The following is a 27690-nucleotide window of genomic DNA, read 5'->3' on the forward strand; positions in this document are numbered from 1 at the left end:
ATAAACACTCTGTCATGACGGGCGCTTTTTCCAGAACAAGGAATACTTCCATTATGGAGCGGATCTCCAGTTCTCCAAAAACCAGAGACATTAGTAGAGATGTAGAAAAAGATGTCATGCGTTACGATCTTGTTATTGAGTAAGAACAACGGCGTTCTTACAGCGTGTTGTTAATTGACTTCAAAACATTTGACGCGCATTTCTATGTGCAGCAGGCACGCACTTCTGCAACGTTTTAACCGTTAAGCTGGAAGCTGGTCTTGGCACCGGGACATATAAAAGACTTTTGTACGCTCTTTCAAAGTCTTTTTCTTCATTGATACCTATTCCACTTTCACCAAAAACTGGATGTCAAGCCCTGATATCTGCTGAGTGCTCCAAAATAGAGTACGCGTGCATCGTATGGAGTGTGTTCTCTTCCGTCAAAAGCCTCAACGGTCAATCTTATTTAAAGAGGTAGTCAACGCTTTGATTTAAGCGCTGCAGAGATATTCTCATGCGCCGGAGATCTAGATCAAAAACCTAGCGACAACCCGGAATGTCTTTCCTGCGCTGTAAGCCAAAATATGGCGGCACGATGCCTGATGGCTAGATATTGAAAGTTTGATCATGATATGACAGCCAGTGTTCCACATCTAAAAGATATCCCTCGTTCCGCATCCTGCATAGATGCCATCGTGTTCACAGATCTGTGATTCCTTGTCTTGCGGCATGCGTACCCGCTGCATTCAGCTTCCAGAAAATTTGCTCAAAATCATAGTACTGGAAGCTCATGGTTTGTTCTTCCACCGTCTGATCAAAAGACGACCAGACGACCATCATGACTGTGCGATCGCGATCGCAAACGAATTATCCTACACCGCCAGCTGTCTCTGTTCCTTCTCTCCGTCGTCTGACACACGTGTCAAAACATGTCTAAAGATAGAAGGAAAAAGCAACGTGCGACAGCGAAGCTTGTGTTATTCTCAGCCCTACAAGCATCATCCCGCTCAACGGGCACATTCTTCGTTTTTCCCACACCGTTTTGTCTAAAAGACTTGAGGGGATCCGCATGCTTGTAGAAATGCGTTGAGGGTACGTCATGGGATAGTGTTGGGAAAGTACACGCGGCCTCGCATGCGTTGGTCTCGTATAGATTGGATTGTCGGGTCCCAGTAAAAAAAGATACATGGTGTTGTCGAAATCTTGATCGTTGGTGTCGACTCATGCAAAAATGATGTCACAGGCATCTTACAATGAATTTGGGCGTAGTGTTTGAAGTTATTGAATGCATTTCGTAGCTAATGGATATATACAAAAAAGGTGTATCAAAACATGGTTTTGCAAGAGGCATGAAACCTCTAACCACTTGGTATATCATCGTCATTCACAATCATCCGACTCTTCCCTGAAGAGCCATATCAATCCATCATCACGATTCGGTCGCGAGCACAAATCCGTTCAGCCAGCGCTTAAACGGAGTTGATGAAGGAGAGGAGAGCAGAGGTGCGAGCGTAGACACCGGGGAAGCCCTCCTGAGCGCAGCCGTTGCCGAAGGAGACGAGACCAATGAGAGTCTTGGAGGAGTCGACGATGGGGCCGCCAGAGTCACCCTGGCAAGAGTCCTTTCCACCCTGAGGGAAACCAGCGCAGATCATGTTGGTGGTGATGGCAGAGGTTCCGTAAGAGGAGCGGCAGCTGGCGCGGGAAACGATGGGGACGGTGACCTTCTGGAGAGCAGCAGGGCTGCTGCCACCCTCAGTGAGAGCTCCCCAGCCGGCAACGACGGCGTTGGATCCAGCAGCGGGGTCGGATCCAGCAGCAGGAAGGCGAGCATAGCCGATGGAGCCGCTGGCAGGGACGGAAGTAGAGAGCTTCCAGATGGCGACATCCCAGTCCTGGCCCGAGCTGCGGTAGTTGGGGTGGACGGTGACGGAGGAGACGCCAACCAAAGTACCGCCGGATGCCTTTTGCAGGCTACCAGCGCGGATCTTGAGGGTGCTGACAGAGCCGATAACTGAGCTCACGGAGCAGTGAGCAGCAGTGACGACGGTGGTGGCGTCCAACAGAGAACCACCGCAGAGATGCTGTCCGTTCTTCTGAAGGCTGACAATGAAGGGAAAGTCACCAGAGGCAGCGGCAGTTCCACCAACAATATCGTCAGCGGGAGCGTCCTCGGGGAACTCGAAGTCGGGGTCCTGAGGAGTAGGAGCCGCAAGGACGAGCGCAGGGAGCGCGATGGCGATGATGGATTGGAAACGCATGATGATTGTTTCGAGTGAATGAGGCTACACGGAGTAGGACTGTGAAGTGATTGAAGTGAAGAGATAAGCGACTGACTGAGCTGGCTGATGATGAAAAGAAAGGGAAGTGACTCTGTACTTATACACAGACCATCGTCCCCTGATCATCAAACACGCAATCCAGTGCAGTGCCTCCATCGTGTTGTCCGGAGTCGCCAAGCGTGATCGACTAGGTGTGCACTTTGTCCTTCCGAATTGGGGGTCCGCTTCGGCTTGGCGAAGTCTTAACGAGAGTCCGCCCATCGTACCTTTGGCGCGCCGGTGCGTGCTAGGTGACCCTGTCCATGTAGGTACGTTATCTGTGTGTAGTATAAGCTTTCCGGCTGTTTACCTCACAACGAATGTGAAGGACGAAGCTGATCTCGCGGTTGCTCCCGTATACCAGGATCAAGGCGAGTCTTGCCTCACAGCTGCAGTCTGCAGGTCCGCTTCTCCAGATCGTTGCTTTTTCGCCCCTATCTCGTTCTAGCCTAGGGCTGCGATCTCAGCCATCTCTTGTGCTTGAAACATGTCGGAAATAAGACTGTTCCCTCTCATGGCATCAGGCAACCGTAACATAGCCGTCAAACATGGTTGTTTCTATGTCGCAAGAGGCCGTTACGGCGACGCTGTTCCCTAGACAGCAGGAGGCTGTGACGCCGTTCCATATCCTGGCTATAGTAAAGCCGAAGTACCATCGTATTTCCTTTGCCAAAGTCTTAGTTCTCGTAGAGTCCATCGAATCGACGCGATCTTATCTCAGCGTATAGCGTCGTCATGCGTTGTCTCCTGAAGAGGCAAGAGATTTTGCCACATGTGGTGTGCATACCGACACAAGCGCCGACCAGGTTGCTGTAACATCTCGTGGTAGGCGAACCACGATGCAGGCTGTGTATATTGCCCTACATGATCGGCATCGTACGTGATTTGTGCCATTTTGTCGGGGGACGAATAGTGTGTTGGTGTTAGGTTAGGCGTGACTAGTACGCCAGTGGGGAAAAGGCAGGAGGATTGACCTGCCACAACGGATAGGTCCGCATGGGCTGCTAGCAAAACACTCGCGCACTTGGCCCCGGCATGCACATTGCGACGTCGGAGATGGCGAGCATTAAGGATGTCGCATTATGGCGTTCGTTGGTTGACATCGGCTCTGGGCCAGGAAAGGCAGGAGACGTGACGGCAATGGAGGAGCTATTGGTAGGGCGGAGCTTTAATGTCTTGGCGACGCGCGCGTGAGCCGGCAGACTGCCGGAGGTAGTATCGATCTACACAACGGCGCTGAAACCTGCACATAGTATAGCTGGTATGGAGATCTCCAGTGCTTGCCGGTGGTTCACCGCATGTGAAGTGGTCGAGAAACAATGGCGGTCGAAACGTTGTGTTCAGCGCTCGGCCGCGTCCGCTGCCAGCCTCGGTACCATAATCAACATAACTCTGCTTCGATAAGGCCACTGTATACGTAAATTGCTCTCGTCAACATGTCTCTTGATGCGCCGAGCATGAATGCCAGATAACTCTATGCAGACATACTAGCGCAGTGCCTCCAGCCTCATCCGAAGTCTGCGTCATATGCAAGGTACTTCGACTGTTGCCTTGCCTGCACATCATGCGTGGCGCAGCTGCTACTAATACTCCTAACACCATCTCAACTCTGCACTGCAATACCTATCACATCCAGACCGAATGCCAGCTGATTCGAAAGGTCGTCGCAACCTCTTGTGGGCATTTGGATTATTCTCCCTGATCCTAATATCATTCCACGTTTTCTCGTCAAAAGAGATGGATAGCCTCCCCGCCCCTTTCATCATCGAAATCGATGGCAGTCCCATCGCCAAGGTCGACGGCAACGCCGAAGACAAGACGCATGCGAAAACAGGCACGGACGCAGCCATCTTTGAACTCAAGGGCAGCCGTCTGCAGTGCGACGGCCGCATTCTTGGACGAGCCATGGTAGAAGACCGTAGCTTCCTTCCAAAGCAAGTGTGGTGGTTCAAGGCAGACACCGATATGCCAGTGCATAAAGTTACTGCAAGTCAGGACGGTGACTCGTACCAATTGAAGTTTTCCAGTACGTGTATTGCGGTGATGTGATCATGCTCATACTAAATTCATGCAGACGCGCCTCTGATGGTAGACGATGGAGGGGTCTTTGCGGATCTTCTTGGGGGTGAGTATCCTCCACTGTGGCATCGAAATGACTTCTAACATTACCAGATAACCCTTCTAAAGTGGTCTTGAAGATGCAGTCGTAGTTATGGAGTGGTTGAATGCGGCAGTATACCTGATGTCTAACATTCATGGCATGTTCTAGTGGAAGTTTCAGTATGACGTCACCCGCCATGACATGTCACCAGCTGAGCAGCTGCACGACCGGCATCCCTGCAGATCAGCTTTATCTTTCCACAGTACACGATTTATGCGTCTAGACTATCAATCATATCTGAATTTATTCTTTCAGGCCTGCCTCGCCGTCTCAATTGTAGACCTTTGGCTGTTAAAGTAGAGTGGAGTAATCCCGACTAGTAGGTCTATGAGAGAAAGGGTTAACAGCCATACGAGAAACAATGTCTCAAAACAAAAATAGACATGGCCGCTGTACCACGTAAAGATCGAGAGGTGTACCTTATACTTCCTCCATATGCCGTAACAGAAGTATTCCAGGGTTTTGGGCATCTCCGTTGCTCATCGCGCGCAACTGGCCCTTCACGAGTAGTCTACGGCAAAAGTAACACCCCAACTTGGGTCGAGCCCCAGAAATCCCTTGTACTCTTCCACAACATGGGGCAGGCGAACGAAGCCTGATCCCATCCAGTCGAGCGCGTACTTCTCTTTGAGAACAATACGCATGGGCAAGTTGGAGGGTCGGACCTCGTAGCGGCTAATTTGCAACTTAACCTGCGTAACGCGGTGTTGTTTTATGTAACTGACCCAGGTCGCGTTGTCGGTATTCATGAGAGCCGTGAATGAGTTAATGGTGAGCTTTTCAACATTGGATTGGGCAGCTTCGGGCATTATTATGTAATCGGGTAACCGGTGCCTAAACTTGAGAAGTGGGAGGACATCAATGTGTTTCAAACAGTCCATTCTGATCCAGAGACGCAGGGTACCAGTCGTTTTGGAATAGCTCTTGATCCGTTTCCGAACGTCTTCGTTCAATCGGGAACCTCCGCGTAACACTGGAAAGAACGCTTTGAAGTATCCTTCTAGTGCGAAGAGTGGGAAGCGATGAGTAGACAGCCACAAAGGACGGAACTCAGTACGGATCAGAGAACAGACTTGCGTCAAGCCGATGTAGGGAAGGGGTTTCGCTTGGGTGATGGGAGCTGCTTTCTCCTCGACTGCTTTTCCGCGTCTGGATCTCTTTGGCTTTTCATGGGTCATAGGGAAGCAGCGGAAGCTCCATTCGATCGCTATTCCGTAGATTCGATTGCGTAGCTCTAGGTCCAGTCAGTAGAGTTTAAGTTTCGGGCGCACAACAATGACTGACCTCCTGGCAGGTCGAGGAACCTGAACACCTGATCTGGATCTACCACCCATGTCGCGTTTGACACCTTGTCTGCTTCGGGAATGATCGTGTCTTCTATGGCAGCTGCCTGGGCCTTTCGACGTTTGTTTGGGGGCTCGAAGCTGCTATTGCAAATGGCTCGCTTCATGCCAGCGCTCTTGCCTGCGCATTTGCTGTCGGCCGCCTGTACTGTCTTCGCGTTCCATCTACTGGCCCTACATCACGTATATTAGCTACTATAACAGATCATAGTCGATCGCAACACTCAACAGTACTTACTTGGCCGGCATGGGAGGTGTCATTGTTGGTTTAAGGTTGGTGGATGCAGGAGAGATATTGCAAGAGTGAGGTTCGATGTTGCGGGGTGCGTGGGCGTGGTATGGGCCGAGCTCGGACCCCATCAAAGAGGGCGGTGGATACGCGGTCACTCCCGCGGCTGATGCCTGGTTGCATTGTGATCGGTGTATGCAATTCTGATTCGCTTGTCCGTGGGGATAGCTGTTTGCTCAAGCGGTTGTGTGACGATGCTGACACATGCAACCCGGAGGTACAGTACACTTGCGGATGTTCGTACTATATACCTCGAAATTGTTCGTAATAAGCCACGGACATCAGCGCGGAATGGCTCGGATTTCTCAGCTCACGAGAAAGATACAAGAGGAGTCACTGAGGATAGGTACGACGTCTTATTGAATTCACTGTCATACCAGTGTCAGCTAGGGCTTCTGATGTTCCTTTTTATGAGATACGAACAACCACCTTTCTGAGTTATCAGACGCCGGCAGTGAATTCTGTCATGTTGACCAGCCAGTTCTCCCAAAATCTGAAACCATCGATGCCTTGCTCGCGACACAGTGCGCCAGCTTCTTCAGCCATCTCCAGCTCTTCCGTCGCGACTCCAACGCTCCAGCCGAATCGCTCTGCTGTTTCTTGAGCAGTGACACCCCTGCCGAATGCTTGCCAGTCCCAGGTGACCTCCATGCTTGGTGGCGCTTGGTGTAGCGTCTTCAGCCATGCTAGCAGACTCGCAATAGTCTTCTCATCGGTGCGATCGCGTCCTTGTACGACAAGCAGTCCGCTCTTGAACTGACGGAGGCGCACGGGAAGTTTCAGGGTATCCCACATTCGAGCTGCCTTCTCAAAGTCGGCCGGGCTTACGAGCTCAACACCACCTCTTGCGCGGTTGAAAACAGCCCATAGGTCTACCAGGGTCATGATACCGCCCTCTTTCCTGAGTATACCTCGAGTGTCGTCTGTGAGCCATTCTGCCAAGTTCCTTGACAGCTCCGATACGTATAGCGACTCAGACCCAGACCCAGTACCGAGCATGTCTTTTGTTGTCACTAAACCGAGCGCGGAAGCGGATTGAGATGCCAAAGCATTGGCTTCCGAGGTGCCGTTAGTCCCTAGATTGGCTTGCGATGCAAATTGTTCCGCCAGTGCTATGATCTCTTTCGCGGAAGTCATAAGCGCATCCAGATCTTCGAAAGCGCTTCCAATCATGGCCTCGTTATTCTGCCTCTGCTCCAAGCCTCTTCGCTCCAGCCCGGCAATGCCGACCACACGAGGTCGCTCGACCTCCGTCGATGAAGCGTCAGAGTTGGCTGTGTAGCTGTCGCTGAAAGTACCGGAAGACGGCCGTGGCTTAGGAATTGGTGGGGCACTTTGAAGCAGCCACTTGCGCTGGACTAATGCATTCTTCAGGCGCTCGTAGAATATCGGACCTCCACCTGCGCGGAAAGAAATCTTGATGCATTCGACAGACTCAGGCTGCAAGGGCGAAGATAATGTTGGACCTGGTGACTGCGGCCTAGTAGGTTCTTGAAGCATGTCCAACCTCTTATCCATGGCTGTTGTCAAGGATGCACCGCATATCTCGCAGTTGAGCAGAGAAGGATGATTCTGGTAGGTACATCTTGGGCATGACGACGTTCCTCCAGCGCTTGCGGGAGTAGGTACACTACTCTTCGTATCTTTAGGAGGTGGGCCAGGCGCTGGTCTGTTTGAGATGGCTGCTATTGCTGCCTTGACTACATGCACGGTCGGTGGCTTAATTCCACATGCTAGACAAGGCGGTATGGGTGTACGTGACGCGAGTGCGGGGTCGAAGTTGGACGGGACCGGGTTCGAGAAAGAGCAGATCGGGCACACCCAGGTCGCGCTTGCTGGGGGCGGTGGTGCCGGGCTACTGTGTCGCGGAGGAGTTGACGAAGATGTGGCCTGAGGATGCGAGGGAACGGACGCGCCACGCGTCAGCTGCTTCAGGGGCTTTGGATATAATGTGATCTTGGGCGACGACTTGAGGAAGCCGGCCTGCATGTCGTTAGTGTCGGGTGCCTGTACTCTGCACATAGAGGGATGCATACATAGAATTCTGGTTTCTCGACGTCCTTGAGGAAGATGGCGACGGAGTTCTTGCGCGGCTCGCTATGATCGACATAGCAGACGCGATGCGAGGTCAGGTATGACTGGCCATTCTGGTACTGGGGGATTTTGAATTTCCTATGTGCCTGGTCAGCAGCGTGTAAGAGCCCTGGGAAACATGCGCGTGCCCCTCATAGAGCCCTACGGCGTCTTGGACGAAAAGCAGCGTCTCCTCCGGCAGGAGCGACGGGCGCAGTGCGGTTGTGAGGTCGAGTTGATGCAGGAACATTCAGACCATTCGCAAGTTGGAAAATGCGAGGTACGTCCATCGCATTGGGTCGAGTCGACGATGACCCGATTCCGCCTGCATTCACCAGGCCCGGGCCCAGCAGTCGTCATTGGCCAGGGCTAGCTTGCTTGCGGCTAGACACACGCTAGTCATCGCCAAGCAAAGCGCGACCACTGCGACGCAAATCAGTCGAGCGGGCCGTCGCTTCACTCTCACCTCCACAACAATAGATCCATCTCCGCGCCATCTCTCCCACATCTCTTTTTCTCACCTTCAACTACTCACACAACAGTCAACCCGGTTTTCACTTCTTCTGATCTGCTTGCCTGCTTATGTCGTTGCCCTCTGCCACTGTAGCCTGGTCCCGGCCAATGCAGTCACCCGCGTATAACGCAGTCAACCCACGCACCACACTCCAACCTGCGCCCGCGCCCGTTAGTCTTCTTACTCATACGAGAGTCTCAATCCACGCTCACACACGCCAGCAGCCAGTCATGGCTCCGGAAGCCCCAAAGAAGAAGGTCGAGTGGCCTCCCGCCGTCCGCGAATACGTTAGGCGTGCTTTCGATCCGCAAAACGCCATCCCTGGCATCTCGCAAGCAGACATGCAGGCGCGACTAAAGACAACCATCGGCTGGTTTGCTGAGCGCAACTCGCACGACACTGTTCATTGGCCTACATTCCCTCTTCCCCAAGAGCTTCTCTTGGAGGAGCGAAGGGCGGCGGCTCTTGGAATGCCTGCTACTGCTGTTCCCAACGGCATACACCCTGCATATATGAACGGCTCAGCCGCAAACACTAACACATCTCCAACCCAATCAAAGAAGCGCAATGCCCACGAAGCTGAGGATGCACAAGTCGAGCAAACACAAGCCAACGTTCCACCGTGGCGCAAAACTAACCTAGCATCCCGTATGACCTTTGCCGACGGACACAACGAAAAGCGCCAGAAAAAGAACGCTCTCCCGGATGCCGCAAGTAAGTTTGACCAGGCTGAGCTTGACAAGCGACGACAGCGCTTCCAGCTCGGCAACAATGGCACCAAGACGACGCCCCCATGGGGTTCATCGCGTAAGGATGAAGACGAAATGCCCACTGGACCCGTCGTCGGAACGAACGAAAATCTCGAGAAAAGCTACTTCCGCCTCACGGCCCCGCCCAAAGCTGAAACCGTCCGACCGCTCCATGTGCTCAAGAAGACTTTGACCATGCTTGTGGAGAAGTGGAAGGCGGAAAAGAACTACAACTACATCTGTAATCAATTCAAGTCGCTCCGCCAGGATCTTACTGTTCAGCACATCAAGAACGCCTTTACTGTCAAGGTGTATGAGATCCACGCCCGGATATCATTAGAAAAGGGGGATTTGGGTGAGTATAACCAGTGCCAGACGCAGCTGAAGGCACTGTATGCGCAGAACTTGGGAGGCAACCCGGCTGAGTTCAAGGCGTACCGCATTCTCTACTTCGTATATACGTGCAACAAGACCGACATGAACGACATGTTGGCAGAATTAACCCTCGCAGACAAATCCCATCCATGGATCAAGCATGCTTTGGACGTTCGGTCTTCGCTTGCCCTTGGCAATTATCATAAATTTTTCAGACTGTACCTCGAAGCAGAGAACATGGGCGCCTATCTCATGGACATGTTTGTCGAGCGTGAGCGCCTCAATGCTCTAGCTAATATGTCCAGAGGGTATGTATACGCATCCAGCTTGATATCGGTCGTTTGCTAACAAGCTGTAGATACGTAAATGTCACACTCCGCTTCCTCACTGACGAACTTGGTTTCGACAACGATGAGATATGCCGTGAATTCCTCGAAGCCCACGGTGCACAAAACGTCATTGAAGACAAAGGCGACGGTCAATATCGTGTCAGGATCCGAGAAGTCGCATCTCAATTCGAAAGCCTGCGTGCCGCCGCATTCAGCAAAGTAGACATCAAGGGCCAAATATGAATCGACCTCGGAGCCAGTACAAACTTCTCTTCCTCTCCTGCAGTATCTTTATCCCGATTTCGAGTTATTCATTTGCACTAATTCACCACGATACCCTGCGCCACATGGCACGTCACGCGTGTCTCGAACTGCGACCTTCCGGTATCGATTGCTTCTTTCCCGATGTCAGTAGTCGGAACATGGGGTTCCCGCCTCATGCGTTGGATGCGCGGAATCTTCTAGTGTGTTTCTCATACATCCAACGTCTCAGATGTTGTTCATCACCTACCAAAATGGATCTTGGTGAACTTACGGTACGTCATGGGCGTGCATGAAGGAAGTGGGTTGGAAAACAAAATGGGGTAGAGTGGACTTGGTCTAGATGGCTATGTAGGATTTGAGCCCACTGGCTCGGTTGTGGTGGTCCCTGTGTCACAGAGGTTTTCGGCTCGGGTGCGTCCGAGTGCACGTGGGGTTGGGAAGACCGGCATTACGACGGCATGCCCCACGGATGTGCGAAGATCGAACGACAATGTGGCCATACCGTGGGCCATCAGGTGACGACCGCTGGGGTTTGGAGTATGGATTGTCTGAGCTGTGGCTGGGTCTGCTCCTTTTTGGAAGATTGGCTCGAGGCGCTCTGAGTGAGCCAATGAGATGGCGGAAGAGGGTTTCGAGGCCGTGATTGGGTAGGGTGCAATTGTTCAGCGGCAGTTGGCACTAGTCACAACCGCTGGAAGTATTCAGGGCGTTCGTATAGTCGCCAATGCATTGGTTTATGAAGTTTGTGTTGAGAGCGTAAGCGCGTGTGAACCGCGTGGTGAGATTTATGAGAGACTACGAAGCCACGCAGGGAGAGGAATGTTTCAGTCGGGCCGCGTCAAGCATCAACCATGAGGATAACATTTGAAGAGGAGTATCGATGACTGACAGGAGAGGGGCAGAGAGATTGGGTTTGCATGTGGAAATGATGACACGGCCAACGTAGGCATTAGTATTGTGGGCTAGCACGGTGGGTGATTGGTCGCGAAGGCATAAATGCAGCGCGGATGTTGGGGGCTGCGCCGGCGTGCAGTGACAGAGGCGGGAAATGTGGTGGACCTGCAGCTAGGCGTTTGGCAGGCTGATGGTGTGGGATGCTCCACCGGGTCGGGCATAATTGTATTTTAGTAGAGATTCCACATTCCTGGCCGGGAGCAAGTCAGCGCACACGAACAAAGGTCGATGGGATTCGCCGCCTTGCGCTACCCGCAGCTCGTTTGTTCCGAAGCGTGCCAGGCATAGAGTGTGACGCGAGAGACGAATTGCCAAGTGGTTGCAGCTGGCAGGGCTGGGATCCCTCGCGGCGTGAAAGCACCCGCTCATTTCTTGTTCCTCTAGTGACTGCGCCTCTTGCAGTACCTGACGACGACGACGTTGGCCGCCTATCTAAGTAGCCTCACCATTGTCTCTGAGGGCCGGTGCACGATTCAAATTCACCCTCCTCCGCCGCGTACTCGCCCCCGCACGCACACGCCGCATTCCCGGTCGATAGTCATAGTAGCAGGAACCCCGAGTTCCACGTCGAGCGCTCACCTCCTGACCTCTCCTCTGCTTCCTCGTTTGCTGCCGCGCAAGGTTGCGTTCACTCTGCACGATGAAGGTGCGTTGCCTGCTTGCTTTTGCCGCCACGGCCGCCGCTGCGCCCGTCGAGTCACGCTCCGCATACATACGTGCTAACGGTGCTGCTCTAGTTCCGCAGGAGTATGAAGAGTGAGAAGGACAACCGCCCGCACCACATTTCCATTCCGCCCAAGGACGCTATAGCCATTGTCCCGCCAAAAAAGGTACGTAGATCAGCGTCGGGGTGCTTGGGCCCCACTCTGCTTCTTCCACGAGGCGTGCGCGCATGAGGGCAGGGCAGGCGTTTGGTGTTGTCGACACAGGCGCATTGTGTGGGCGCCTGCGCCTGTGTCGACGACAGAGCAAGCCGCGACATGTCGCTATATCATGATGCGCGCTCCCCGGCACCCGCTTCCCGATAGGGCAGATGAGCGCGAAGCTAACAGCCATCTCATTTCAGGTCATAAAAGCCCTCTACGACTACAAGCCCGCCGACCCGAGCCCAACTTCTGGCTACCTTGGCTTTTCCCAGGGCGACTTTCTGCACGTCGTCGGGCGCGAAGACGACAGCGACTGGTACGAGGCCTGCAATCCCCTGCACGGCACCCGCGGACTGGTGCCCGTTTCCTACTTTGAGGGCGTAGGCAAGACAGTGCGCGATAGTGGTGGCTCCGCGCCGCGCTCTTCCACACCCCAGCAGCCGCAACACCATCAGCAACCGCAGCAACAACAGCCCCACGACTCAGGCTACCAAGAACGCATCACGAGCCCGCAGCCCTCGGCACAGGACATCATGACACAGCAAATGCGTATGTCGCGCGGAGGAGGCCGCGGCGCCATGGTCTACGGCATCGTCATCTACGACTTCAAGGCAGAGAGGCCGGACGAGCTAGAGGCCAAGGAGGGCGAGGCTATCATCGTCATCGCACAGTCGAACCCCGAATGGTTTGTCGCAAAGCCAATAACGCGACTCGGCGGTCCTGGCCTCATCCCCGTATCCTTCATCGAAATCCGCGATATGACGACTGGTCAGGCCGTCGCCGACACACAAGCAGCAGTCACAGCCGCGGGCGTCCCCAAGGTCGAAGAGTGGAAGAAGATGGCGGCCGACTACAAGAACGGCAGCATACCGCTCGGAAAGCTCGAGACAAATTCTGGACAGTCGCTGCAGCAGGGCATGGAGCGCATGAGCGTTAGGAGCAACGGCGGGCACAACAAGGCTGGCTCGGTAAGTCGTCTACATGCGGGTGTGCTTTTCTCGGCTGACAGCGTACAGGTCTCCCACTCACGCAACGGCTCCGTGGCGCAACAGCCAAGAAACCAATACCGCACATCCGACAACCTGCTTGCACCCATCAGGGCATGCGTGCCACGCTACTGCTTCGCCGACGATATCTTTTGGTTCATCATCGAGTGTCAGATGGAGGACGGCCGACACTGGGAGTTGCAGCGACTGTACCAGGACTTTTACGACCTGCAGATACAGCTGATAGCAACGTACCCAGTCGAAGCGGGCACAAGTGGCTCCGGCGAGCGAACACTGCCCTTTATGCCTGGGCCTGTCACCTACGTAACCGACAACATTTCCAACGGGCGCCGCGCCAACCTCGACGAATACATAAAGAACCTCCTCAAGCTAGGACCGCACATCACACAAGGTCACCTCGTCAAGGGCTTCTTCGCGCCAAGACAGGGCGACTACGAGATAGACCCCGACATCGTCGCTGCGGAAGAGTACCGCCTTTCGCAACAATCACATCAGTCATCGAACCCCTCACAAGGGACGAGCAGGCAGTCGTCCGCAGATCAGTTGCAGGCCACAACACCCGTCACACCCTATTCAACTGGCTCCAATTACCCCTCTCATCAGCGCGGTCAATCTACGGCCTCGCAGGCATACTCATCGAATCTGAACCCCCCACCCATGAATCACGCCCACTCCTCCTCATCCACCGCCACCAGCACAGGCACGTCTTCTGGTCTCAAGATCAAGTTCAAGTTGGAAAAGGAAAATGACAGCGAAAATGACAGCTGGCACGTCATACGTATGCCCATTTCGGGCAGGTTCGCCGACCTCTACGATAAGCTTGAAGAGAGAAGAGAAATGGAGATGGGGCGGCGCCTCGAGGATGATGAGGTCCTTGAGGTCAAATACGAGGACGGCCCAAACCACATATTGCGCGCGATTGAGAATGACGAGAATCTACGGGCAGCAGTCGAACGAAACGACAAATTGACGCTCCACGTCAAGAAGACATGGTACAGATAAGCAACGGAACCAGCCATCTTCACCTCACTTCACTTCGCTTCTATTTAATTGCCCTTGGTCTTCTTCTTTTACAACAACCGTTGTTCTCCCCCGTAGCTCTCTTAAGGCTACTATTCTCTATTCCCCCACTTTCGGCGTTGCAAAAGGTTTTCATGGCTTCCGAAGAGCAGTCTAACTGGCGTTGTTGGGCGTTCGGCGGAGCAATGAAGTGCATGACGGCAGGCGCGGGATATTTTTACTGGATTTGTGTTTCTTTCGAGACTTTGGATCTATCACAAAGATGTTTGATATGTTTGGATATGGGGGGTGTTGGATTGCTTGACTTGCGTCATGGAGGGTTCTGGATGATATACACAATTGGATGAAATGCGGGGAGAGGGAGATAGCGTGATGTATGGGGATGTGGGGAGGGAGAGGCAAAATGAGAGACATCTTGCGTGCAGCTTATCCTATTCTTTCATCGGCATGTGAGGTTTGGAGTAGCCCGCACTCACGATGCAATTCCGGCGAGCTAACCGTTTGAGTCTTGGGGTCCCTCTGTTCACATGTGCTACATGTAGCTGGTGTGGCAGGAGCAGCCCGGGAGGTTCGGAAGTGGGTCAAGGCAACTTCCTTGTCAGTGAACCATCTAGGCCTCAACTCCATTGCTTACTACTACGCAATCTTACAGCGAGGTGATATTCCAATGCAAAGATACGATGGCTGATTCTCTATCTAGACTTCTTGTTAGGCAGCCGCAGCCCAACCTGCGACCCTTGTGCCACAGCCTGATCACAGACAGCCGTCATCTCGTTACATCGCAAGCGAATCTCCCCCACTACGTAGGCTGACAAGCCACCGGGGCCTCAGCACTGAGTGGGGCTCGAGAAAGCTCGTTCGTCAATGCTTCGGCTTATGAACAGGTAAACTCACTAATTGGGCGTCGTGGGTAACTACGAGCTATAATGAGATGGCCTACCGGCAACGAGTCCACTCGCGACAGCTTGACGCCCACCAGGGTTGAGAATATGGTCATGAGCTCGGTCTTGGACGTGGGCTGAGAAGTCGTGCTGCATTCGGGTGGCACAGCTACATGGTTGCTGCCTTCTACCCCTCTATTCTCAGCCTTGTCCATCATCTCTTCACATCACATAGCGCTTGAGCGACGATAAATTTTCGGAAACCTGCCATTTTTCGCCCAATGGTGTAACAATAGACATCAGGATACTAGACATCACCAGATCCACGGTGGAAGCGGTCAACGTCTCGACAGCAATGGGTTCCTGCGTCAACAATTACACCATGAGCACCGATCGGATATGCGAAGAGTGTGCCAAAATACCTTGGGACACGCTGTTTGCCCCAGAGATCCGTCTAGAACCAGAAATTGGCGTTTGGTATGATGCAGTGTTTCACAGAAGCAAAGTTGACCAAAAAACAGAGTGTCGAATCTGCCGATTCTTCGCAAAGGTTCTCAAAGATTGCACCCGGGGTACCGAACATGGACGACGCTTCGAGATAAGTTGTTATTATGCCGCTGGTTTGGGCTTGGATCTTCCGTCAGCATTTCTCGAAGTCGAACATTCGGCGAGCGAGCATGCCGACTATTACGGCGGCGTCGTACTTGCCTGCCAACCAACATCCCAGGTGACTCGAAAAGTGTTAGAGAAAGCCTTCTCTGGATATGTATTCCCTCAAGATCTACCAACGGTGAAGAAGCCGTTGCTAGACCCTGGCCAAAATCTATATCCAGCTGGCGTTAACGTTGCTCTCTTGAAGTCTTGGCTGGATGTCTGCATCGAAAAACATGACCACCGGTGTCGCCCGAGACCGATCGATGGTCTGAAGGATTTAAAAGTCATTGATTGTGAGCATCTAAGGATCGTTCCTGCGCCGCCTGCATGTCGATACGCAGCATTGTCTTACGTCTGGGGCAAAGAAGGCAAGAAGGTCGGCTCGACCAACATCCGGGAGATAATCCCAAAAACTGTCGAAGACGCTATTGAGACAACCTTATCATTGGGATACAGATACCTCTGGGTCGACCGATATGTAGGTAGACCTCAGTGCCTTTCAGTCCCTGCTTCAGTCTGCTAAGTGTTCAGTGCATCGATCAGTCCGACGCACAGGCGAAGCAACACCAAATTATGCAGATGGCAGATATATATGCAGCAGCGCAGTTCACCATCTTCGCTGCGGCTGGCAATGACTCGAATCATGGGCTTCCTAGAGTACGGCCACATTATCGGGGCTTCTCCTCCTGTTGCGCATCCACGAGATCAGTGCAGTTAATCCATTTACCTCAAACAAGCCCCAGCTGGAACCTACGAAAGTTGTCACAATCTTCGTGGGCTTCGCGAGCGTGGTAGGACGTCCGATCATCACACCATGCTCATAATGAGCTGACCGTGCGCTCAGGACATTCCAAGAGTGTTACTTCTCAAAGCGGCGTCTCTTTTTCACCGACAGACAAGTCATTTTCATTTGTAGCACAGATTCATACTACGAGGCAGATAGGCCCCATGGCGGCGGCGGCCCCTCCGAGGACGCTCACCTATTACTGCCAGGCTGGTTTGCCAACACCGTAAAACTCGAGGCGGCTGACACGATGATTGCGTCAATGAAAGTATTGAAGCAATACAGCGCTCGCACGTTATCCTTCGACGCAGATGCGCTTAACGCCATAATTGGTGCGTTGAACTCTTACGCCAAATACGGTGTTCAGCACATCTGGGGAGTCCCTTGGAAACGCTCCTCGGCAGACTACTCACCTGGTTTAAAGGACTTTCTCTCAACTAGCCGCAGTGTTAGACGGGATATCGACATAGCATTATTGTGGAATCACGAAAAGCCAAGCATACGCCGCAACGGATTTCCCAGTTGGTCGCCCCTCGGATGGAAAACCCCAATCGAATGGTACTGGCAGAACAGACGCCGCCTTTCAACCTACGTCTCACCGGAAGCAAAAATTGTACAAGTAAAGTCCACTAAGGATTTCCACAAGCTGTATGCTCCAGCCAACCCCGACGAATCCACACCAGAAGAACTCTCGCAGTACCTCAAAGTAGAAGCACGAACCGCAATGTGCAATTTGCAATTCAAAACTGAGAGTACGTGGGAAAACAAAGTTGCCAAACAATCAGGGATTGAAATATCACTGGGTAATGGATGGAATGCTATTGCGGAGGTGTACTGGGACCTGCCTCCGGACAAGGGAAACGAACCATTTTTGAAGTGTGTTCTACTGCCTGGAGCAGAATTTACCAAATCCACCGTGAACGAGTTGCACGCTCATGTTCTCATACTTGAGCAACACGGAAACCATTACGAACGTATAGGTATCACTCGACTGCCCGCACATTTTGGTGATACTTATGACGGTTTCACTCCACTCTTTCGTCTCGTGAACAAGTTCGGCCGTGTCTTTGCAGGATACTCGAGAAAACCTTATTACGCAGAAAAAGAAATTCCGTCTGCTGCGATAACAGACTTCTGCTGGTCGGACCACTTCCAGCCGGAGACTATAATCCTTGGCTAAGGAAAACTTTGTGGTCTCACGTCTTCACGTTAGCTTATCTTGCCCTGACCCTTATGGTAGTAATGATTCAGTATTTTAAATCCTAATCATGGCCACGATACATCATTCACGTTCATTCCGCACCAGCTACGGCCCTGTCACACTCCCATCCGTCCCCACAATCACCGTCCTCGGTGCACTCGCCATAAACAAATGTTCGTCCTCCGCAATCTTCTTCGCCGCCTCCGGTGCGCTGATGATGCTCATGAATGTCAACGCATGCGTCATGTCTCGAAACTGCATGGTTGCCATGGAGTCGTAGTCGACGGGAGAGCTGGCGTTTACAAAGGCAGGGCTACCGCCAACGTAGTATCGTGTGTGGATAACGGGGAAGTTTGAGCCCGTGAGTGACTTGACGAGTGGGATGTGGACGTTGTCGTAGTGGTCGGCGTATTGGGTTAGGTTGAGGCCCGGGAGCATGGTGCCGAAGACGAGGGCGGTGAAGTAGGGGAGCACCATTTTGGAAGTTTTTGCAGTGCAGGATAGGTTGGTACTGCTACAGTAAAAGACGAAAGAAGTATTATGGGGTGTGTAGATTTGGTTGTGGTGATGAAGGTGCGCCCGCGATATCGTGGAATGAATGCTACCTTCTTATATCGCCTATCTCGGTATTCTCCCAAAGCCTTTGGAAGGAGCGATAAGTTCATTTAAATGTCTTGTTGGCTCTAACTGCCACGAGCGTACATTCCACGGGGCTTCTCGGTAGAATGCATAAGCCGGCATTCCAGCCAGACGCCACCACCGAGGGCTTTCCGAATGTATCGATTATACAAGAGCGTATACCCAGCTAGAACGCCTAGTTTACCATGGCTATGTCGCTTTGGGGATGGATCGCGAGGCGGGACATTTCCAAGGTTACCATGAGGGCTGTTCAACTCCACTATTATCGGAGTTGTCGGAGCAATCGCGCTTCGTACATCATGTTACGACTCACGAATCCTTTTGAGATGGGTTGTTCTCGCTCGCAGTCGCGGCGGTTCTTTTGTTGACCGTTCCTAGAGGATCTCGGACTAGTCTGGATTGAGGAGCGTACGCGAAAGTGCGGGGCCAAGGCGGCCGCCGGATCGCGGCAATTGGTGCACAATTGGGAAACGTGGCATAGAGCCACATATTACACCAGAGTGCAGAGATGTGTAAGTAGGCATGAGAGCTAGTGACAAGTGTTGCAAGTGTGTCTTGACGTCGTCACTTATCGATAAGGAGGGTATGGGAGAAGGGTAGCGTGGTAGCGATGGTAGCAGGCAGTTCGGCGGGCCGATGACAACGCAGCCAGACCCACACTGCGCATGGACTGTAGTTATCGGAGAAGGGCCGCTCAAGAACATATAATAGCTGCTCCCATCCGCACGACATCTTCTGCTCTCTAAGCTATATGTACTGCCAAGCGCAGTCTCAAATATTGCGCAGCCATGAGCCAAATAAATCTAAGCAGCAAAACACGCCACTTCTACTCGTAGCCGCGACTTCGTCGCGAACGCCAATGTGCACCTTAACACTGCACCAACCTCGTGAAGCTGATACTCCCCAGTAGTTCTCGTTGCGTTCCAGTCTGCTCCAGCCAGGCCATGCGACCGAATCCCTGCCAGCTGAAGCGAGCTGACCATGGCTGATGACCGGAGGCTGAGCAGCCATGGCACCCATCAACCCCACCAAGGCACCAGTTCGCGTCTGATCTAAGTAAAGACCCAATGCCACATAAGAGCTTCTCGCAAACCACGAGCCCACAGAAACATTGATCCAACGCAGCTGTGTCTTACAATTCGAGTATCTTGCCCGACATGTTCAGTCCCCAGCGCGATGCGAAGCGCCACTCACACGGCCACCATCTTACGCCTCAGGACGCCAATGCAGAGCGAACCCGCAGAAGGCGACACAAGGTCTATCCAGGTGATAATGAGCAAACATATGGTTCTTCGAGTCGAGGGTATCGTTCCGATGATGAACCAAGGCGCCGGCATAGGCATAACGGAGACAAAGATCGATATCGCGCCAGCTCTTCGCATCACCCAAAAGATTACAACCGCCGCAAACAAGACTCCTCTAGTGATACTGAAGATGATTTGGTGCGGTTGCGGGTCGCGCAAGAACAAAACGTTCGAATCGATGCTCACCACGAGAGAAGCCGCTCAGATAACAGAACTTACGGCGAGCATCGTTTTGATGATTTGTTGGAAGAGCGGCGCATCCATCCTGCACGAAAACCAACGCCGCTTGGAATTTCGCTTTCCCCCTTGGCTCACCACACCAATGCTCAAATTGAAGGAGGTCATGACGAGGTACGAGTGTATGAGAGAGTTCAGCTAACCAAACCACACTCTGCGAAGTTGGCCTATGGCGATCATCGTGAGCATAACCGTGTGCAAATCGATGGGGCCGAACGATCCATGGGGCGAGAGTACGGCGAGCATCGCTTTGATGATGCGCAATTAAACAACGCATCATCAATAAAACTCCCCGTTGGAGACCCTCGGCATATGAGGAACTTTCCTTCGCTACCACCATCGCTACCCAATGAAGCATCATTTGCACCGAGATCAAAACACGATGCCAATCGTGTGGATATTCGAGATGGGGTTACTGATGATATTTCTTGGTCGCCAACGGACATGCCACGCAGCAATCGCGTATCACTACCTGCGAGAGTACAAGACTTGGCGTCTACTTCGGATGAGCGCATTCGGCAAGATGAACTTGACAGTCGGCCGTCTACAGCGGGTCATAACGGGGCCTTCAGTGCAAATACAAAACTCCCACGACTTTCTATCTCTCAGTATCCTGCTGCATACTCACAGTTCCCATCCAATGTTGAAACCCCGGGCGACTCAACTTCAGGAGTTGGTGAAGATGGGCAAAGACCTCGATCGGCTGGAGCAGCTTCGAATGCCTCCTCAAGAATCATGTCGTGGCCTCCATCGTCACCTAGCTCGGGAGTACTGGGCCCAAAAACATACCAGTATCAGCCATTACAACCCTCTGAAATTCGACTAGTCAAGATTCTGCCGGAGAGGATGTGGAAGCTAAAATGCGAAATTGTCCATGTATCGCTTCAAAGCCAGCCGGAATATACCGCCATCTCGGTAAGTCGTCGCCACAGTTCCAAAACATCCACTAACAGTGAGCTTGTATAGTATGCCTGGGGCGACGGGGTTGACACGAGACCACTCATTCTAGAAGGAACTACAATCCCTGTTGCAGTCAGTCTTCACGATGCACTGAGGGCAGTACGTCGCAAGAAAGAAGACATCTTCGTATGGGTGGACGCGCTCTGCATCGACCAGCAGAACAAAGACGAGAGAGCCACACAAGTTCGATTGATGGGTCAGATCTACATCGGCGCAGTATCAGTGGCCATCTGGATAGGGCCGGAGTATGAAGAGAGTGCACTAGCACTACAACTACTCCAGAGAGTGGCCGAAAACTCGATCGATTATCAGTACATAAAGTCTACTCGCAACCCAGACTCTATGGCGCTTCTCAATTTATTCAAGAGAGACTATTGGAAGCGACTTTGGGGTAAGTGAACATAGCCCACTCTTTGTGTTTGTCGAACTGACCGTAATGAAGTCGTACAAGAGGTCCTTCTCGCAAACAACAAGAGGGTATACTGTGGTTCCTCTGCGTTCGATTGGGAAGTATACCAAAAGGCAGCCGAAGTCTTTTGGGGCAGAGACAGCGATCCACACATCCGCCAAGGACCATCAAGTTTTCCGGACCGCGACGCTCTGAAACAGCTTGGAGATGAGTCACTATTAGAGGTAATGCGGGCATGCAGGAAGAAGTTAAGCGAGGATCCACGGGACAAAGTTTTCGGCATTCTGGGTTTGCTTTCGGACGCTACACAACGCGATTTCCCTGTCGACTATAGCCAGTCCGTCAAGACGGTCTACACAGACGTTGTCGACCACCTCATCTCGACTACTGAGAGGATTGATGTGATTCGCGAAGCGATACACTTCCCTCTGCACGTCAATTCTACGGGCCTTCCAAGCTGGTGTCCTGATTGGTCGCACATTCCAGAGGTATCTGGCCTGGGGCGCACTCTCAATTTTGCAGCTTCGAGTAACGCAAATGGCCCAACTAAGGCTCAGTATTGGTTCCACGATGAACGACGAAAACTCGAGATCTCCGCGATCAAGATCGATACAGTTACGGCAACAGGTGTCGCCGTAGGCACATTCTGCGCTGCTCAAGACTATCTAACAGCCTTTCTGCAATGGCGCGCAATGTTGCTGCATGAACACAATGTAGAAGAAGGCAATGAGACCCACGCAATGCACACCTCCTTCTGTAGGACGCTGAGCCTTGGACAGATGCCGCCAGAATGGAGCCAGTCAGGCATGTGGCACAACCTCTGTTACCACGTCTTCGCCGCTCTAATACGCGAAAGAATGCCTCGCTTGCCGATGGATGAAGATCTCAAGCGCCATGTGGGTACGACAGGGCTCATCGAGCCCAAGGCACGGCGCACTTTCCTGCAAGACCATTTCGGCAACCGTATGATGGGACGTAGCCTGTGTATCACAGCAGGTGGATTGATCGGTATGGGATCGGGCTACATGACAGCGAAGGATATCGTCGTTGTGCCGTTCGGCTGCTCTACGCCTATCTTACTTCGTCCGGAGGGCCGTCGCAACGAGTATAGGTACGTGGGTGACGTCTATATCGACGGATACATGCACGGCGAAGCCCTGGCACAAATCGAAGCAAGGGACCCGAGAAGAGTGGTTTCTAAGTACATGCTCTGTTGATGTATGGACGGTCGTACTAGGCCATATATGTTGCGGCTGTAGAGGCGTTTTGGCGATTTCGACACATGAACCACCGAGTATATAACACATGGAAGTGCTAGATCTGTCACATACGACCACAGAATTTTGAGATCACGGCTTCCCGTCCGCTCAGCCCTAGTTAAGCAAGATATCGGCGGATTAGTAGTCAGGTGGGTGACCACTGGCGAATCCCCGCTGTTGTATGTTTTTGCACGCAGCATCATCTCTTTTATTTTATTTTGAACACCTGCTCTTCGCATTCTAACGCCGACCTACGTTGCTGAGGATCAGTTGTGGTAACATCATCGTGTAAGCATTGGATGGTGGTGCTGAACAGCGCGCGAAAGAGGAATCTCAGTAAGGCCACGCGTGTGTAGCAATGCGTCATGTTTTTTTTATAGCTAAACCTAGTGATATGCTCCTTGCGATATAAGTATATAGTAAAGGTAATGTCAGCATTGGAATCTGAAGGTTTTGCAGATTGATTGAACCTATACAAGGTAACTTGACATCTAGATAGTCTCCCCGTAGGGCGCGCCCTCAAGTTTGAACCCACCGGGCTGCAGCTTTTGAAAGACAGCAGAGGGATCATACTTCTTCGCAATCGACTTGAGTTTTGCCAGCTTCTCGTCTCCGTAGCTCGGGATTACGTTCTGGTATGGTCCAGCATAATTGAGGTAGATGTATCTTGTGTACACGTTTCGGTCTTTGGCCTCAGCCTTGGCGGCGTTCACAAAGTCTAATGCGGCTTTGTTTAGTTGATCATCCTTCGAAGGGTCGTCCCAGACCACGTAAAGTAGAGTATGCATGAGTGGACCGTCGGCGGGGGAGAGACCCAGTGCGTTGCCGCCCTTCTTGCTCATTTGCTCCATAGCCGGTACGGTGAAGGCTTGGAACGCCAAAGCGCCCTGGTCGGCTAGCGGGCCTACGTCCTTCTCGTGACGCGCTTGCAGCCAGGCCATGAAATCCCTGTCGAGCTTATATGTGGCAGCCCAGAATGCATAGCGGCGGCCTCCGGGCATTTGGTTGGTGAGCATGACCGTGTCGTTTGCCAAGGTTCTGTTCAAAGTATTTGCTACGAGTGGAGGGATGTCAAGGTACTTCTTCAGAATAGCAGGTGGATTGGTTTCGTCAACGGGCTCGAGGTACTCCAGTTGGATTTGGGCTGCCGCGTTGCCCGCTGTCACAGCAAAAGACAAGATCTGGGCTGATTTGGGGTCTTCGGTAGCGCCCTCAGCCATTGATGCAAAGGCATCGATTAGCGCTGGGTAGCTGGCTTGCGTATAAACTCGGGTGCCGCCCCACATTAGCCCCTGGGGAATTGTCTCCAGCTCAAATCTTGTAACGATACCGAAGTTGTTGCCGCCTCCGCGAAGGGCCCAATACAGATCAGGGAACAGAGTTGGGGTGACCTTCAAGATGATTCCCGATGCAGTGACGATCTCGTAAGACGCAACATTGTCGCATGCGTATCCGTAAATACTGGACTGGTGGGAGATGCCGCCACCAAGAACAAGACCGAGGCCTACATCCGACGCGCGCCCACCAATGACAGCGAGGTTCTGCTCTCCAAGCTTTGTATATACCGCCCCCCATCGGTTTCCGGGTCTGATGAATGCAGTCTTTTTGTTGCTGGAAAGTGTGATCTCGTTCATCGCCTCCATGGTAATGGTTATGCCACCCTCAATGCTAGACGCGCCTGGGAACGCGGTGTGTCCTCCACCCTTGACTGCAAAGGGACATTGTGTGAGGCGGGATACTAGTATCGTCGTCGATACGTCAATCGCCTTCGAAGGCCGGAAAACGCAGGCTGGGTTGATAGAGGCTGCCTGATTTGACCAGTATCCGCTCGTGAAGGTATCGTAGGGTTCTGAACCGCTAGAGAGTAGCTTGCTTCCGAAGATGAGCTTTAGTGAGCTACACTGTTGAGTATTTTAGCTGAAGTCCTCTACACAACTGACATTACAAATTTCTTACAGCGGCGGTACACGGGCTAGAGAGCGAGCGCTTGTCGACCAAAGCAGCCAAGTCGGGAAGAGCCGAGACATTGACGCCATTGGCAAAGAGGGCTTCAGTGATGTTGAAGTCAGTAGGCTCAAAGGCGTCCTGGGCGACTGCGTTGCCAGCAAGGGCTCCAAGGATGGCAAGAAACGAAGCCTTCATGCTGTGCTTGGATTGGAGGTTCGGTGGAAAGAAGCTGGAGCTCTCCAGAGCCATTTATTACTCTTGAGGAAAGACATTGATTCTGCGCGACGTTTAGCGACCTTACCTGCTGGGCAGACATCTCCTCGCGCTTTGCAACTTCAAGGGCCCCCGAAGGATCGTACGTCGTTGTCTAGAAGCCGCCGCAGTATTAACCCGCTGCTTAGCTGCATACCGCGCCGCAATTCGGTTCTGCCGTGGAGCCTGCATCGAAGAGGTGGCGCTGCCTGAGGCGAATGAGCATACTTCAATCTCGGAGCATTGACTCAACAAGAGTCGCGTGCAGGTACGCGCATGTGCAAAAGCTTGTGCGATGGAACAACCGGGTGCGAGTCCATTCTTCGCGTAAGCGATGGAGCCCTTGGTGTATGTACCTAGGTAAGCATGGATGGAAGCGAGATGCAATGTGGTAAATGAAGCACCCTCTACGCGTTCCAGATGATTAGTGGTCTAATCGTTGGCTTTAATCCGTTCTATTGCCCTGAGTATTACACACAGGCAGCGTGTCTATCGAAAAAGAACGTGGGCAATACGTGTACGCCAGATGAAAGTTGAAGGGCGACCCTTCCTTCCAGCCCGTGGTACGGGGAGAATGGGCCGCCCAGATGCTGAATAAGCGCTAGACCGCGCCGCGCCTCTAGCACTGTGACTGGGTGCCACCTGCATGACACTCCGCGTCAACTCATCCATTGCCTTGGCAAAGGGATTGCTCTACCCGATAACAATTGCATCTTGGTCTGCCGCAAGCGAAACGAACTGCAGTATCATAGGAGGGTTTTATGCTCCGAAGGCAGGCGAGTAGAAGAGCGAGGGCACGGAATTCGGCAGGCGCAAGCGACTTCTCCAGTGCCACCCTTCACCCGCGAGGAGTTTTGTGCGCCATCTATCTTGTCGTGCTCTTGTATACAATGGAGACGTGTATATCTGGCGCATGGCTGTACACTCTGCGTTATCTATTCAGAACTGACCAACGTTCGGTAACTCGGCCATGAACAAGTCCCCATCGCCATCGTCATGCAAGAGTAAGTCTTGAGCTAGGTATACTATAATTACAACAGCGAGATCTTGGATAGCCTTGCCAGCCCCTAATTACGATCAAGCAATCAGTGATTGCAGATCCGGTGCTGGAAATTGGGCATGGTCCTTCGATCGATGTGATCCCCTCTGCCGGTAGACACGAAACCTGAGAGTAGTCTTACGCCGCATGCTCGCATGCACTGACACGATAATGATATCGAATAACTAGCAGGTCTTGGAGCATGCTCCGACGATCAATGACTGATATTCCCCATTGTGTCTTTGTTATCTTTGTTTGCTTCCGATCTACACCATTTCAGCAACAATGTCGGCAAAAACGAACGGTTTCGCCCAGGGAACAGTGCTGAAGGTTGCATACTCTATGCTTGGCCTGACCAGCTCAGTCGTCCTTGCGAGGATTGGTCTCAACATCATCAGGCCGAGGAGACTGACAGCCTCTGACTACTTTGTGTTCGTCGCCTTCGCCATTTATGTGACGATGTGCGCTCTCTACATTGCATTGTCTCCATATATGCAGAGAGTATACGCTGTTTCGAACGGAGAAACACCACCTTATTCGGAATTGAAGCATGATAGCATGCTGATGGCGAAGATGGTTTTCATTGCCTTCTGTATGTTTTGGGCGGTGCTGTGGTCCATCAAACTATCTTTGCTGCTGCTTTATAGGAGATTACTGAACGGTATCTCTCCACGCTGGACCTTTGTGTGGTGGTGCATAGCTGGAATCTGCTTAGGGGTAAGATATCACAGTTATGCTGACTTTGGCAGCAATCACTTGGGCAACAGCTGACATTGAAGACAGACTTTTGTTGGCAACTACGCCTTCTACTTCCAATCATGCGGCACCATACCCGGGTTCTGGACAGGAGGATGCGTAAGTCCTTGTGCTGCACAAGGTAAACAGCGGGCTACCTACTAACCACATCACGCTATAGACTGGCGAAGGCCCACACCATACCCAGCTCGTCAGCCTCTACTACTCGTTTTCCGCGGATATTTCAACAAACATGATGAGTATGCCATGTAGCACTTATGCAGCCCTAGTATGTTTGCTGACTGTTGGGTCGTACAGTCATGGCACTTCCGATATGGCTCACCTGGAATCTTCAGATGCCACGAAGCAAGAAGATATCAATCTTATGTCTCTTTGCGACGGGCGTCGTTTGTGTTCTCTTCGCCTGTCTCCGAGTCACTCAAGTTGCGATTAATGCATCAAAACCCGAGGCTGCAGAGCAACCACTTGATCCGACTTGGCTCGCTATTTGGGGTATGGTGGAGTGTTTCATCGGTAAGTCGAGAGCCAAACACCATTACATACAATCGCTAATCTGTCCCAGCCGTCATCATTGGCTGCTGCCCCGCGTTCGCCGTGCTCGTCAACGCATTCCGTTTCAATAACTCTTACGATTCGCGCGGTTACCGAAGGCAGACTGATGGCAACGTGGATAGAATCACACGGAGTAGATTGGAGCTCAGACCTTTTGGAAATAACAGGACCTCGAGACCAGGCCTTGGGCAGGGACTGACGGACTCACACTGGGCTGGCATGTATAGTAGTCAGGAAGAATTACGGGCGAAACATGATGGCATCATGGTTTCGACCACGGTAACGCATGAGCAAGACGTGATAGATATGCTTAGAAGACCATAACACACAAGCTCGCGCATGGGCGTCACTTTCCAGTCACTAGATATAAACACTCGCTGCCACGTAGCTAGCGAGAATAAGGGCGACCAGTAATCACATACCTCGCTTCTACATCCACTCTTCGATAGCGGGTCGTGGGTCGTATACAGCATCTCTCTCGTGGTGATTCTGGACCACCTCTTCTGGTTTTGACCAAAGAAGCCCTGGAACAATTTCAAAGCATCAGCCGTTACACACGAACTATGTAG

At 52.3% G+C, this 27690-nt stretch overlaps 11 protein-coding genes across 11 annotated transcripts; 6 read left to right on the forward strand and 5 right to left on the reverse strand.

Moving 5' to 3' along the window:
• Positions 1-1244: 1244 nt before the first annotated feature.
• BKA58DRAFT_143769 (trypsin-like cysteine/serine peptidase domain-containing protein) lies at positions 1245-2547 on the reverse strand. Its single transcript, XM_046164644.1, has one exon. It carries the CDS (start codon positions 2241-2243, stop codon positions 1452-1454), a length of 792 nt encoding a protein of 263 aa, XP_046025926.1. The 5' UTR covers positions 2244-2547; the 3' UTR covers positions 1245-1451.
• A 1493-nt stretch (positions 2548-4040) lies between these two features.
• Positions 4041-4513, forward strand: BKA58DRAFT_438460 (uncharacterized protein; the record flags this gene model as incomplete). The annotated part of the gene is made up of 3 exons (XM_046173591.1): positions 4041-4329; positions 4378-4428; positions 4476-4513. 3 exons carry the CDS (start codon positions 4041-4043, stop codon positions 4511-4513), a joined length of 378 nt encoding a protein of 125 aa, XP_046025927.1.
• Positions 4514-4964: 451 nt separating this feature from the next.
• On the reverse strand, positions 4965-6068 carry BKA58DRAFT_438461 (uncharacterized protein; the record flags this gene model as incomplete). The annotated part of the gene is made up of 3 exons (XM_046173592.1): positions 4965-5698; positions 5749-5981; positions 6046-6068. 3 exons carry the CDS (start codon positions 6066-6068, stop codon positions 4965-4967), a joined length of 990 nt encoding a protein of 329 aa, XP_046025928.1.
• A 469-nt stretch (positions 6069-6537) lies between these two features.
• On the reverse strand, positions 6538-8419 carry BKA58DRAFT_313429 (EAP30/Vps36 family-domain-containing protein; the record flags this gene model as incomplete). Its single annotated transcript, XM_046167429.1, has 3 exons — positions 6538-8079; positions 8133-8276; positions 8309-8419. The coding sequence occupies 3 exons, from the start codon at positions 8417-8419 to the stop codon at positions 6538-6540; spliced, it is 1797 nt and encodes a 598-aa protein (XP_046025929.1).
• A 494-nt stretch (positions 8420-8913) lies between these two features.
• Positions 8914-10379, forward strand: BKA58DRAFT_400594 (SAC3/GANP/Nin1/mts3/eIF-3 p25 family-domain-containing protein; the record flags this gene model as incomplete). The annotated part of the gene is made up of 2 exons (XM_046171604.1): positions 8914-10115; positions 10166-10379. 2 exons carry the CDS (start codon positions 8914-8916, stop codon positions 10377-10379), a joined length of 1416 nt encoding a protein of 471 aa, XP_046025930.1.
• Positions 10380-11894: 1515 nt separating this feature from the next.
• BKA58DRAFT_143856 (uncharacterized protein) lies at positions 11895-14315 on the forward strand. The gene is made up of 4 exons (XM_046164646.1): positions 11895-12000; positions 12092-12184; positions 12421-13188; positions 13237-14315. Exons 1-4 carry the CDS (start codon positions 11995-11997, stop codon positions 14227-14229), a joined length of 1860 nt encoding a protein of 619 aa, XP_046025931.1. The 5' UTR covers positions 11895-11994; the 3' UTR covers positions 14230-14315.
• A 757-nt stretch (positions 14316-15072) lies between these two features.
• Positions 15073-17809, forward strand: BKA58DRAFT_143984 (heterokaryon incompatibility protein-domain-containing protein). Its single transcript, XM_046164649.1, has 3 exons — positions 15073-16260; positions 16314-16573; positions 16627-17809. Exons 1-3 carry the CDS (start codon positions 15484-15486, stop codon positions 17744-17746), a joined length of 2157 nt encoding a protein of 718 aa, XP_046025932.1. The 5' UTR covers positions 15073-15483; the 3' UTR covers positions 17747-17809.
• BKA58DRAFT_143985 (uncharacterized protein) lies at positions 17810-18520 on the reverse strand. Its single transcript, XM_046164650.1, has one exon. The coding sequence runs from the start codon at positions 18242-18244 to the stop codon at positions 17873-17875; it is 372 nt and encodes a 123-aa protein (XP_046025933.1). The 5' UTR covers positions 18245-18520; the 3' UTR covers positions 17810-17872.
• Positions 18521-19563: 1043 nt separating this feature from the next.
• On the forward strand, positions 19564-22533 carry BKA58DRAFT_410474 (heterokaryon incompatibility protein-domain-containing protein; the record flags this gene model as incomplete). Its single annotated transcript, XM_046172222.1, has 4 exons — positions 19564-19848; positions 20086-20862; positions 20914-21298; positions 21350-22533. 4 exons carry the CDS (start codon positions 19564-19566, stop codon positions 22531-22533), a joined length of 2631 nt encoding a protein of 876 aa, XP_046025934.1.
• A 533-nt stretch (positions 22534-23066) lies between these two features.
• Positions 23067-24717, reverse strand: BKA58DRAFT_314004 (uncharacterized protein; the record flags this gene model as incomplete). The annotated part of the gene is made up of 2 exons (XM_046167452.1): positions 23067-24476; positions 24532-24717. The coding sequence occupies 2 exons, from the start codon at positions 24715-24717 to the stop codon at positions 23067-23069; spliced, it is 1596 nt and encodes a 531-aa protein (XP_046025935.1).
• A 1381-nt stretch (positions 24718-26098) lies between these two features.
• Positions 26099-27445, forward strand: BKA58DRAFT_468154 (uncharacterized protein; the record flags this gene model as incomplete). Its single annotated transcript, XM_046175095.1, has 5 exons — positions 26099-26530; positions 26597-26668; positions 26730-26808; positions 26867-27082; positions 27132-27445. 5 exons carry the CDS (start codon positions 26099-26101, stop codon positions 27443-27445), a joined length of 1113 nt encoding a protein of 370 aa, XP_046025936.1.
• Between the last annotated feature and the right edge of the window lie 245 nt (positions 27446-27690).

The sequence above is a fragment of the Alternaria rosae genome, assembly GCF_020736505.1.
Source record: "Alternaria rosae strain MPI-PUGE-AT-0040 chromosome Unknown BKA58scaffold_4, whole genome shotgun sequence".
Lineage (NCBI taxonomy): Eukaryota > Fungi > Ascomycota > Dothideomycetes > Pleosporales > Pleosporaceae > Alternaria > Alternaria rosae.